General features: G+C 37.5%; 1 protein-coding gene across 1 annotated transcript in view; it reads left to right on the top strand.

The window, feature by feature from the left end:
• Positions 1–9090, top strand: part of PHF3 (PHD finger protein 3) — a 48994-nt gene extending 39904 nt beyond the window's left edge. The window contains exons 12-16 of the mRNA XM_053461073.1: positions 2919–3114; positions 4310–4466; positions 4865–4954; positions 5231–5426; positions 6202–9090. Coding sequence (XP_053317048.1) covers positions 2919–3114; positions 4310–4466; positions 4865–4954; positions 5231–5426; positions 6202–8318 — 2756 coding nt within the window. The 3' untranslated portion in view covers positions 8319–9090. The remainder of the gene's footprint in view (positions 1–2918; positions 3115–4309; positions 4467–4864; positions 4955–5230; positions 5427–6201) is intronic.
• The last annotated feature ends 5104 nt before the right edge of the window (positions 9091–14194 follow it).

Raw genomic sequence — 14194 nt, 5'->3', positions numbered from 1 at the left:
TTTGGATGCAACTCATCTTTCCAAACACGACGAGTTGAGTTTCTACCAAAAAGTTCTACCTTGGTTTCATCTGACCATATGACATTCGCCCAATCCTCTTCTGGATCATCCAAATGCTCTCTAGCACACTTCAGACGGGCCCAGACATGTACTGGCTTAAGCAGGGGGACACGTCTGGCACTTCATGATTTGAGTCCCTGGCGGCATAGTGTGTTACTGATGGTAGCCTTTGTTACTTTGGTACTAGCTCTCTGCAGGTCATTCACTAGGTCCCCCCGTGTGGTTCTGGGATTTTTGCTCACCGTTCTTGTGATCATTTTGACACCACGGGGTGAGATCTTGCGTGGAGCCCCAGATCGAGGGAGATTATCAGTGGTCCTGTATGGCTTCCATTTTTTAATAATTGCTCCCACAGTTGATTTCTTCACACTAAGCTGCTTGCCTATTGCAGATTCAGTCTTCCCAGCCTGGTGCAGGTCTACAATTTTGTTTCTGGTGTCCTTCGACAGCAATTTGGTCTTGGCCATAGTGGGGTTTGGAGTGTGACTGTTTGAGGTTGTGGACAGGTGCCATTAATACAGTGGAGGACAGATGAGACTCTTAAAGAAGATGTTACAGGTCTGTGAGAGCCAGATATCTTGCTTGTTTGTAGGTGACCAAATACTTATTTTACCGAGGAATTTACCAATGAATTCATTAGAAATCCTACGAAGTGATTTCCTGTATTCTTTCCCCCCATTCTGTCTCTCATAGTTGAAGTGTACCAATGGTGAAAATTACAGGCCTCTCTCATCTTTTTAAGTGGGAGAACTTGCACAATTGGTGGCTGACTAAATACTTTTTTGCCCCACTGTATACTCTTAACATACATCTGTTAAGATTGACAGATCCCATTGTGTCTTCAAAATGACTCAAACGAAGCATAAATGACTATCACCTTAAATTCCATATCATATCATAGGGAGTTGCCACTAATGGTCACTGAGGCTGAAATGGAGATGGTCACCAGCAATATACAACTGTCTTTTATAAGCCCCTTCATAAATCCAAGCAGAAGTAAAGCATCCACTGTTCTTCAGAAGCTCTGTCAACATGTATAGTAAATAGACAATAGTTGTGCCATTAAACAAAACATACTGGTAAGATATCCTATAAGATTTTCTATAATATTTAAGGTTGTCATCTTAATGAGGTCAGAGACAATCCCTGCTACACACATACACAATTTTCCCATATCCGTCGTATTTTCTCACATTGCGAAATACCGCTTATTAAACACATTTGTTTGGTCCTTCTAGTTCTTTCTTCTTGTTCCATTTGTCAAAGAGAAAAGTAAAACAAAAATTAATAAAAAAAAATGCATAACTGAATGACAGATATACATAAGCCAAGATGTCCAGTGACCAAACAGCAAGATTACAATGTAAGCAGAAAACAAAAGTGGGTGAGTGCGCAGTATTATATATAAAATACATATCCCACTTCCCGCCTTTCACCACTGCTCGCGCACCGTCCTATGCTCTTTGGTGCATTCTCTCTAACTAAACCACTAAATTGCTTGCTAGCTTGGAACAGAGTCTAGCATCCTTACGACTGTGGACTAACGTCTTAAAAAAAAAAAAAAAAAAATACTGGCACTAAACTGCAATATCTTAGGGGCATATGACATTGTTGAAATAAATTCTGCAAGCATTTTTTTGGTGTGCGTTTCCCATTTTTATACCCCAATGCACATAATGTATCACTCGCATAATAAATATGTGTATGACATAGTTAATAAGACTGAAGAAGTTTTTTTTTTCTCTCTATACTTCAGATCTTTGGTATTGCAATGGTTAACTACAGCCTTGATTACAATTAATTAGCAGCTATTAGCTATTTTTTGAGTCGTAAAACTTTAACATCCATACTGACTCGGAACTTAGCCTGTATTTTCTGGAAACTTTACCAAAAAACTAAATATAGCTGTTAAAATATGTTTTGAATTGTTAAAAGCATTTACAAAATAAAATGAAAGTTTAAACATTAAACTGCATCTGCCGCATTCTCGACCATTGTTCAAGTTAAATGAGCCTCCGTTTGGGTTGTTCCACCAGGAATGTCTACCCTATTGCAGATCTGTAAAAAGACATACCTTACCATTAAGTTGTGGGAGGACCCTGGAAAATTTGCTCACTAGAAACAAATGCTTCATCTTTGTGTTGGTTTAACAGGTGTAAATTGAAAATCAATACTATTTTGGGAAAAAATTACAATAGCCCACATCAAATTTTAAGTAGATAAAATTTTTGTTTAAAGGCTTCTTCTCTTGCTAAAACACTTGTCAAATGTATCATTGGCCTTGCAGATTGGTACACACATTGTTGACCAAGAAGATGCCAAGACAAATTTAAGAGAATTACACACCAGGTTGTTTTAGCATTATTGAAGGAATGTTACTATACGACACTTTGTATATACAAAAGATGTGATGTTTAAAGATGAGGTATTTGTTCTCAAGGTCTTTCTTGACCTTGCCGAACTTGTAGGGGCATGTTATCTTTCAGTGAGCGTTTAAACTATACCTCTTATCTAAAAACTCAGAATTCAGGCTTTTTTTTTTTATTTATTCAGAAGTAGCTACGCAACATCTATATTGCATTGGTTGAATAAAAGAGATAAAATAATATGCAAAGAAGTATTCCATAGTTAAGAACATGACATGTATATAAATTAAGTATTTTTCACTGACTACTGACTTACGTGCAATATTTCTGTGTAAATAAATGAGTGTTCCTATAATGGCCCCAAAACGAAATTGCATTTTTGGTTTTTAGAAATTTAGGGAGATTTTGTATATATGCATGACCTTGCAATTGAGGCAGTTTCAGGTGCATAATATTTCTCTGTTATAATTAATATATATTTTAAAACTTAAGGACGAATGGCGCCTCCTGCTGAAGACCTTTCACCTAAGAAAGCGAATGTTTTGATGGGAATAATTCCTAAACAATCAGAAAATGAGGCAGATATCCACAATGAGGGACTCCTTTCAAGCTCTACTGTGCTTAGTATAGATGCTTTGGAAGCAGAGAAACCAGAATCACCCAAGGAACCATTATCTTCAACTTCAAGGTATAACATAGTATGATATGAAAAACTTCATTGGGTTTGAAAACTTTTTTAAAGTGTGATGGTATATATATAATTTTGCATAGAAAGTACCGTATTTGCTCGATTATAAGACGACCCTGATTATAAGACGACCCCCCAAAATCTAAATATTAATTTAGGAAAAAAACAAAAAGCCTAAATATAAGACTACCCTATAGGAAAAAAAGTTTTACTAGTAAATATTAATTCATGTAAACAATATTTTCATATTTAATACAAGCTATGATTGAGAAAAATATATTTTTTTTATTTCCTTTTATTTGCCAACCTGCCCCCCCAGTTATGCACATCTGCCCCCAGGGTTGCCACTCTGCCCCCAGAAATGCCTTATACCCCCTATTTGCCACTCTGCCCCATGATGTGCCTTTTAACCCTCTATATGCCACTCTGCCTCCAGAAATGTCTTATACCCTCCTATATGCCACTCTGCCCCATGATATGCCTTTTAATCCCCTATATGCCAGAGTGGCATATAGGGGGTTAAAAGGCATATCATGGGGCAGAGTGGCATATAGGGGGTTAAAAGGCATTTCTGGAGGTGTGTATATATAACTGCTAACAGCAATCACACTCCTATCAAGCCAAGTCAGCCAGTACATGCTGGAACCTGAGGATGATAGGAGTGTGAGTACAGCCTCCCTATGCCATGCTACCACCACCCTTACACATCCATACTAACACACTCATTCACAAACCTTTAAATACTCATTCATTCCATTAATCACACACACACACACACACACACAAAAAACCCCCCCACCCCCTTACCTGAACTGCAGATCTCTCACTCGAAGACTTCTGCAGGGGGCCCGGCTGTGAGTGCAACTTCTCTGGCCCCGCCCCCAGAGGAAGGAGGGGGGAGGCAGAGTTATGTGACACTCTTCTAGCTTCCTATTCTCCTGCTGCTCCCGGCCAAAGCCCGGTAAGTAGCATGGCCCCAGCGGACATTTTGAGGTCTTATTAGAAGACGACCTCGATTATAAGACGAGGGGTATTTTTCAGAGCATTTGCTTTGAAAAAAACCTCGTCTTATAATCGAGCAAATACGGTACATGTTTATTTTTTTGTTAATATGAAATGATTTGCTCACTCTTCCAATTCTCTTTTTGTAATAATTGTAGAAGTAAAGTGGTGGTACTTTTTTATTGTTTTTTAGCTCTGAACATTTTAATATTGCTGAAAAACTTGAAGATGAAGCAACATTTTTGGCACGTTTGAGTTATATATGGAAAGGATTTCTTAATATGCCTTCCGTGGCCAAGGTTGTTGTCAAGGCATATCCAGTATCTGGATCACTAGAGCATTTAACTGAGGTACCTCAATTCATGTTATTCCTAAATTTACTTTTAATTTCTCAGTACCGCAAGTGATGTAGATAATTTACTTAAAAAATAGATTTATACAAAAGAGTGTAATACTGTATATCCTTGTTTACCGTGATTAGAAATTCCCACCTCCTTCCAGTGTCTATAGAATGGGAGACAAGAGTAGTGGTCTAGCCATTTGCACAATTATATGTATCATTTGTTTAAAAAAAAAATAATAATAATATATCTTTAGTGATTGGCAAACTAGGGGTGACAAAAAACAGGGTATATAACTGGGTCCAAGTGTGAAATATTTGGTTTTTTTTTTTAGAACAAAGCATTTTTAGTTTTTACTTACATGTTTTGTTGGGCATTTAAATAACACACAACTTACTTTCAAATAGGACCTTCCTGAAAGCATTCAAGTTGGGGGAAGGATTTCACCCCAGACCGTGTGGGATTATGTAGACAAAATTAAGGCATCAGGGACAAAGGTAATGTTTTAAACAAATATACATGTAACTTGTATCTTAATCAGTGCTGTTTTTTACTTCACTTTCTGTGCATGATTAAATTGAACATAAAGCAAACACAGTAAAAAAAAATTGCTATATATCCCCATTAGAAATCTTAGTTGCAATATTGGAACATCTGTATGACTGTTAGACATTTGAATAAGCTTAAATTGCTTAGTTTTTTTTTTTTGTAAAATTGATATTTAAATAGGATTTTTGACTTTCATAAACTTTCTTCTTATGCTTTCATTTTAGGAGACATGCTTAGTTCGATTTTGTCCTGTCACAGAAGAAGATCAAATCTCTTACACATTGCTATATTCATATTTTAGTAGCAGAAAACGTTATGGTGTGGTGGCAAATAACATGAGGCTGGTGAAAGACATGTATCTCATACCATTAGGTGCTTCAGAAAAAATACCACATTTATTTGTACCTTTTGATGGACCAGGTAACTGTATAGATTTTAAATCATATCAATATCCATAGTATGGTTTGAACGTCAACCATACAATGTGAAAATATTGTAATTATAAATGTTTTATGTTATATATTAGGACCTTGATTTTCCTTTCCCTTGACCTGACTTGTAGAGCCTTCATGAGCGATGTTTGAAGAAAAAATCCTATATTTTAACATAATATAATCCAGCCAGCTGCGAAACAAACATTATTGGGCATATTCAGTCACAAATTACGATATGTTCCATCTGTGATCAGGATAATCTGGACTACGATTATAGAAATCAGCAAATTTTAGTCTGAGTTCTAGGGTTTTGGACAGATTTCACCCCCCCCCCCCAAAAAATGTTGCATCCCTCTAATTTAACACTAATCACCCCAACCCTTTGCTGGTTGAGAAAAATATACTTTGATCAGAAAAGTACAGAAAAAAATAATGCTCTCATCTTTCGTTAATTCCATCTTCTCTATGATTTCCACCAGAGACGCATCGTCATCACAAATTTTGTTTGTACCAAAATAGTTTTTGTTTTGTACGTTAAATGTTGGTTTTTAAATACACAAAATTCTGCCCTAATCACACCTTACAATACATAGCTTAATGATTTACAACAATTTAGAGAGAATTTTATGTATGCTGTTATAATTAACGCCCAAAAGTCAGGAAAGAGTGTGACAGGACATAGATATATAATAATCTTTTTCTATTTCTTCATTAACTACTTTTATAAAACTATTAAACTGTTAATTGTTTCTTTGGAATAGGTCTTGAAACCCACCGTCCAAATCTGTTGTTAGCCTTGATAATTCGTCAAAAAGTGAAAAGACAACATAGTGTTAATCTTGATGATGAACCATCTGGATCGCTCATCCATGTTTCTTCAGAAAAAAAGAATAGAATTGAGATTTCAAATGAAGATGATGAGGAAGATGATGAAAATGATTTTTTTAATTCCTTTACTGCTGTTTTACATAAGAATAGAAACAGAACACCACTTTCAGATACTGATGAATCTCAAAATGTTGCAGAATGCAGTCAAGAGATGAAAAAGCGTGAACCACCAAAACCACTTAGGTTTCTCCCAGGAGTTTTAGTTGGGTGGGAAAATTCACAGTCTACACTAGATCTAGCAAATAAACCGTTGCCAGTTGATGACATATTGCAAAGTCTGCTGGGTACTACAGAAAATAAACAATCAATTAGTATTCTATCTAGTGACAATACATCCTTGTTGGAGGAGACTACTGACAAGATGGAAGTGGATACATGTTTTGCAGAAACATCCACAGGGAAATCAATTGAAACCGAAAGCATAACTGAAAAAATGGAAGAAAGCATAACAAAAGCAGCATTAGTTCCTTCATCATATTCAGGGAATTTACTAGGCCTTTCTTTAAAGGGGAAACCTCCTGATGTATCTACTGAAGCATTTTTAGCTAATTTAAATGTTCAGTCAGATGAAGATGAGGTTAATAAAGGTTTGTTTGATGAACCTGCTGATGAAAAGCATGAATATGATAAGATAGCAAACAATAATGTATCTCCACTCCATGAAGATTTTAGTAAAGGGGTTATTGAAGAAGATAATGCATCATCATCATCAGAAAATCTGTCAAGCCTGATAAAATCTCCAAAGCCAATACATCTTAAAAGAGATCCAAGACAGGCTGCTGTAAGAACAAAAACTAGCTCAACAGACAGCATGCATTCTTATATAAGTAGCAAAGATGAAAATATACACAAAGAAAATCACACTGCTGAAAGACCATCACAACATAAACGGGATAAAACAAAGAAACAGTCATATGAAGAAACTGATTTAACACTCTCTAAGAGTGAGACATCTACAGGGGCGTTACAGTTTCCTTCCTCTTCACTGCAAACACTGGAAAATTCGGAAAAGTCAAAATCAAATGATAAAACTCCTCCTAAAGATCTTCTGATTGATGATACTGACCCTCTACAACAATTTAGAAGAGCGTTGGCAGCAAATAAATCTCAATCGCAATCAAATGTAACCCACTCCGAAACTTCTTCCAGGCTGCCTCTTCCTGCTTTTGGTGGTAATCTTGCATCCATGAGGCTGCAGCAGCCTTCGTTCCTACCACTAAAAGCCAACCCACCTGCATTTCCATTCCAGCATACTCAGAGTTTTCCATTACAAAGCAACCAGGTGTTTCCTTACACAACACAAATACCACCTTTGCTTCCTACTCCATTAGGTATTGGTTTCCCACGACCTCCCAGGTTTCCTTCAGCAGAAACTGGAATTCATAACCCTTTGGTAGCTTGGCATCCTGCTGGTCCTTTATCTCGGCAGCCACCACCTTATTTAGCACAAATGACACCTGGGCCTCTTTTAGGTCCTGAACAAATTAGGTATCAAGGGCCTCAAAAGCTGTATCATAAAGACCACAGAGGGCCAGAAAGGCGCCACAGTGATCCTTGGGATAAGAAAGACCATCTGTTGGACAGGTCACTTAGTCGAGGAAGCAGAGGCGAACACAGGCAGAGATTTTATAGCGAATCACATCACTCAAGGGAGAAGAAACACGAAAAAGAATCTGATAAGAATGGTGACAAGGACTCTGAAAGAAGCCGACGGAGGGATAGAGACAAGGACAGAAGTCATGACAGAGAGAGAAAAGGTCGTGATGAGTCATATAGGGATAGAGAGAGATCACATTCTTCCCATAGTGACAAAAACCCTGATGGTAAAACACATAAAGAAGGGAGAAATATGGATAAATCAAAAAATGAGGACCGTGCACATGAGAGAGAAAAAAACAGGGACAGAAACAGAGACATGGATGAAGAAAAAGAGAGAGATCGACACCACAGAGACAGGGACCACAGTGATAAATCAAAGAGTAAAAGATAAACACACATTGCTTTCTAGGGTTGTGCCATCTTTTTCTATCAAGTATCAGTGTTTTTCCAGAAACAAAACCGCATCATAAAAAATGAACAACGCCTAGTATGCCTACTGTGCTGTTCAGTCCTCACTGAGAATTTAAATATTTTATAAAAAGTGTTTTACACCACTATACATTAAATATTACAATATATTCATTTATGAATATGCAATAAGCTTATTGTATTTGAAAGTTTTGACTAGTATGCCACATTTCTGTTGTGCATTTTGAGACGTATTTGATGTTTTAATTCAGACTTAACTTTATTTTAATTGCACTGTTTTTAAAAAGCTTAACAGCTTCAGAGTCCACAAGGTGTGGAACATAGAATATGTACTTGGTGCTGTTAAAAGCGTTTAAATTTTAAGTAAAATGATTCAGTGGATCAGTTATGTTCGCATCAGAATTGAGTTATCATGGATTACTACGTGTGTAAGCAGTTCGGTTTCTATAGCTTTGAAATGCACTTGCCATAGGGGAATATACATTTTAATCTGTTAAGCTTACATTTTTTTAGTAAGTTAATTTTAGAAATTGTTTGCGCTTTAAATACTTGAAATCTGAGCTTGTACATTCTTGTGTTTTTGCTATTTTTTATACTGTAAAATGTAAATATTTTAAGGAGTATTTTGATTCTAAAGATAAAAACTAACATATTTTTCTCATTCCGATGTGTGAAAGATTGTGTTGAAAATTTGTTTAAAAGTAAAGACCGTATTATTCTTGCGTTCTCATTTATACATTGTGGATAGTGTTTTTATTTTACTCCTTTACTTTATAGTCTTATTTTAGGAAACACCTCAGGATGAGTATGTGATGGTGTGCTTCCTGGCAATACATAACATGCAACACAGTAGAAGGCTGTCACCACATTCACATTCTATTTTTAATTCACTGATTTTAGTTGTGATTTTTTGAGACGGGTACATATTTATTAAACACATTTCAGTCAAAGTTATATGCTATTATAGTAACCAATTTAATGTTGTGTGGTTGTAAGTGCCCTTTTCAACCTAAGTTACATAGCTACTGACAGCAACAGTGTGTTTTTTTCTCTCGGTAATCAAACGTAAATCCTGTTAGAGAAGTATAATTTAGAACGCGCAATCTGTTCTGTATAAACAGGAGTGTTGTACATAATCTCCAAAATCCATGATCTCGTCAAAAGATTAGGGTTTGTACGTTTAATCTGGTTTTCATGTAACTATGAAAAAATGTGGAGTCTCTAGCTCCTTTACGCAAGCTTGTTGGTTACATAATTGGAGTGTCACAAACTGAAGTCATTACTGACCATTGATTTTTAGAATGCCTTTTTTTCTTGTATAATTAAGAGCCAGTTATCCCTACTTGTTTCTGAGATCACAGAGGAAACGTTTCCTTAATCGTCTTTTATCTCCTGCAAACCAAGAAGTAAATAAAGTCGTCTTGTTCCTGACATAAAGCAGCTGTAGTTATTTTAGTGCATAGACATTGGCTGCACACATTCAGATGCTCTTAGTACATCCCTCCCCCCATGAGGATTGGTTAGGATCTGATCCCTGAGATGACCTATCCATGCTATTTGTACAGAAGCTTGCTAGACAGTGTAGGGTGCGAATGTATGAAGATCTAAGGAGAGCATTAAGTTTCAAAACGAGAGTGAGTTATTCACTGGAGAGGACGTTAACAGAAGTTAGTTTCCCCTGACTGATTTTGCAATGCATAATGTGCAGATGAATAACAGTACAGCCATTTGACCTTCTTAATGCATATTACTATCAAGGAGTTTAAATGATGCAACTCTACCTCAAAATGCCTGCTTTAGTTAATAAACCCCATAGCGTTTCTCATAGAAATATCCATGGTGTTTGAAATGCATGTTTTATTGAGAACATAGGGGGGCTTCAAAACTTTACCTTAAAGAAAAATGGGCATAACTTTTTTCTTTCGTTAACATCTAAACGTATTATTTTTCAAGTACATCTGAACGTAGTTGTGACAAATGCTTGCTAACAATGGGACTATACAGTATGTGTTGCATTCTTTTTATATTGTATTATTGATTTTTCTGTCCACATATACCGTATTTGCTCGATTATAAGACGAGGTTTTTGCCAGAGCAAATGCGTCTTATAATTGGGGTCGTCTTCTAATCAGACCTCAACTAGGTCTGACTATGAGACTAAGATCCAGATCCCCGCAGCGATGCAGGGGACCTGGATCCTCCTGTCTGCCCCACCCCACCCCACTTACCGGTACTTCTGAGTCCCCGGTGCTTAGTCCGGGCAGCCTGTAGAGCTCTACGCGATTCGCAGAGATCTAAACACTGTCCGGAGTAAGCACCGTGATCTCTGACAGCCAGGGAAGGTCTGCGCGATGGACACAGACAACCCCTGCTGCTAACCGCACCTCCTCCCGGCTGCAGCGGAAGTTGTCTACACGAATCGCGTAGAGCTCTACACGCTGCCCGGATTACGCACCGGGGACTCAGACGCTCCGGTAAGTTTGGAGGAGGGAGGGAGTGTAAAATGGGGGGCATAAGGCCTTTCTTGAGGCAGAGGCCCTTAATGCCACTATGCCTCCAGAATTGCCTTATACCCCTATATGCCACTCATATTATGGGGCAGAGTGGCATATAGGGAGGTATAAGGCATTTCAGGAGGCAGAGTGGCGTATAGAGGGTTAAAAGGCATTTCTGGAGGCAGAGTGGCATTAAGGGGGTTAAAGGCATTTCACAGAGCACTCTGCCTCCAGAAAGGCCTTATGCCCCCCCATTTTACACTCCCTCCCCCTCCCTCCTCCAAACTTACCGGAGCTTCTGAGTCCCCGGTGCATATCATGGGGCACAGTGGCATTTAGAGGCTTAAAAGGCATATCATGGGGCACAGTGGCATATAGGGGGGTGTAAGGCATTTCTGGGGCAGAGTGGCGAGCCAGGGGGCAGATGTGCATAACTGGGGGGGCAGGTTGAAAAAAAAAAAAAGGAAATAAAAACAAAATATTTTTCTCAATCATAGCTTTTATTAAAAAAATTGTTCACATAGTTTACATGAATTAACATTTACTGGTAAAACTTTTTTCCTATAGGGTCGTCTTATATTCAGGCTTTTTCTTTTTTTTTTTTCCATAAATTAATATTCAGGTTTTGTGGGGTCGTCTTATAATCAACCAAATACGGTATTATGGAAGAAATCACCTAGGTCTCCTTAACAAGCGTACAGTCCAAATACATGAGATTCATGTGTTATTGTGTATAGTAGGAAATGCTAGGTGTAGATTTATATTGATTTGTGTACAGCTACTGTTTTTTTAAACTAGCAGGCCCCGAGCTTCATTTTGCACTTGCTGTCTCCCCTTAAGGACAATGGGTGGTCCCTAAACCCAGTGGAAAAAAATGCATTTTGAGCCCGTTCATGTACGGGCTTTGTGATTAAGGGGTTAAGTACTTTACCAGTTACACTACAATTTCTAAAGAGGCTACTTTTTCTTATTTGAAGAGTATACGAAATAATGCCAGTTCTATTTGTAGTATAATGTGTAAATTGAGACTAAAGACATGTACATTTTATAAAAGTATTTTAAATTACTTTGAGCCTTTCACTCCATGACAAATACATACAAATAGTCATTAGAAGTGATTTTTTATGATACAGGACTTTGCACACAGATATCTGTCAGTGAAACATGACAGGTGTCTCAAGTGTGCATATTTATGATGTAATTCACTGTTTGAAGGTAATATTTTCAATGGCATTCCCTTCTAGTACATTTTCTCTTTATAGTCCAGTATGAAGGTGCTACCTCAATTAGAGGCAAACTTATTTGTAACTTTGGCAACCCTGCCGTATATGTATATTGTGCACATGTAAGTTACATAATGTCCTCTACCATCCTACCAAATTTCATAAAAATCTAAGATGGGCATATCTAAAAGTCCCCTTTTTGTGATGATTTGGCATGGAATGACCCAATAATTGATTGGCAATAAACAGTACTCTAGATAAATATTTCTCAGAGATAAAAAGACATTACTAGGCTGATATAGTTATGCCATAAAATCCAACAGAGCTTTGAACCTATTCAAACGTCGCACAGATCCTTCAAAGCTTCCTAATGGGTCCCACCAAAATCTACTTGCATAAAAGACAACCAATACACTTATCAAAATTATACTGCTTTACTTAAGGTAAAATAGCATTAAAAACATGTTCATACAGTTTGTAAAGATGTTAAATGGAAGTGAACATGAGGCATATTTTGTTTAGTAAAGTATGAGAAGTCCTGTAATATCTAAGCCTGAATATACTATTATGTACTTGAGGTTAGGTCTAAAATGGAGACATTGAAGTTGCAACAAAAGCTGTGTGCATTAACCCATTCATGTGGGCTCATTGATTCTGTGACGTACATGGTACGTCATGCAAAAAAGAATTCCCCTGCCCCTAACTAGATTCCATGAGTTTTCTAGTTTTTGGAAATATATAGTTTTAGGGTGTTAAAATGAAATATGGGACCTCTGCTGTGTCTCCAATAAGACCTGGGTCCAGCAAACTGATCTGTCAAAACTCCATGTTTGAAAACTGTAAAACCTTGTGTACAAATCACAAGTTGGTTCAGTAATTTCATGAACCTAAGGCAAGAAATGTACTGAAATACTGTTTGGATAGAAAAGGAATCTAAAGAAAGCCTTTCTTTTGTGTGGGGTAAGCCTGCTCTTAGTTTCATTTCGCTTCGTGCTGACTTGCAGGATGCATACATGCAAGTCAGGGGCACCATATTTAAAGGTACAGATGGTGGTTGCTGATCGTTGTGTTTATTGCTACTGTGGCTGAAAAACAGGCTGAGGGACCACAGCTGGAGAATCATAGGAAGGCCAGTAAGGTATTGTCCTGTATAAAAAGGGGCATCAATTCACGGGATAAAAATATAATTTTGCCTCTGTATAAATCAATGGTATGGCCACACCTTGAGTATGCTGTGCAATTTTGGGCACCTATTCTAAAGAAGGATTATAGCACTAGAAAAGGTGCAGAGATGGGCTACAAAATTAATAAAAGGAATGGAGCACTGTAGTTATGAAGAAAGGTTAACACATTTAAATCTGTTTAGTTTAAAAAAAAAAAAAAAAAAAAAAAGGGCACCTCAGAGGGGATATACAAGACAATAAGCATGTGGAATTCTCTGCCTGCAGAGGTAGTTTTATTGGAGTCTGTACAGACGTTTAAACAGCAACTGGATGCATACTTGGAAAAACATAATATGCAGAGATATAATCTTTGATTATGTGGAAACAGCTTATTGATCCAAGGAGAAATCCGACTGCCATTTTGGGGTCAAGAAAGATTTTTTTTCCCTTGTTAGTGCAAAATTGGAAAGAGCCAACTGGGGTTTTTTGCCTTCTTTTGGATCAACAGCAAAAAATTAACAGATATAGGAAAGGCTGAACTTGATGGACGCATGTCTTTTTTTCAGCCTATATAACTATGTAACTCCTCTAAATCCTAACACACCGCAAGAAGCTCCTTAATGTTTCCAAGTCCACAGTCTGTGCCTCTTGTTCTAGATCCAGAGAGGATGTGGCTGTGAATTCCTGAAATGGTTCTGGTTTGAACTACAGAGCTCTTCAGGACACAGCCTCCCCAGTGTTCTCTAGTGGTTCTGTCTTTCTTCTCTACGTGGAAAAGAATGGACCCAGGCCTGTCGTTTGACACATTTTCTTCAGAAGGGGGATTGAGAGAAGATGCCTTTTTTTCTTTGCAGAGGAAACTGAGAAGCTCATATCAGCTGTAATGACACTAGTAATGCCAGAGAAGACAAGAAATCTGACAAGTTCTCTTCCAGTTACAACAAGAGGCATAAATGT

The sequence above is a fragment of the Spea bombifrons genome, chromosome 3, assembly GCF_027358695.1.
Source record: "Spea bombifrons isolate aSpeBom1 chromosome 3, aSpeBom1.2.pri, whole genome shotgun sequence".
In the NCBI taxonomy this organism is placed as follows: domain Eukaryota; kingdom Metazoa; phylum Chordata; class Amphibia; order Anura; family Pelobatidae; genus Spea; species Spea bombifrons.
The sequence above is the reverse complement of the archived record's forward strand: the minus strand, read 5'-3'. Positions and strand labels throughout refer to the sequence as shown.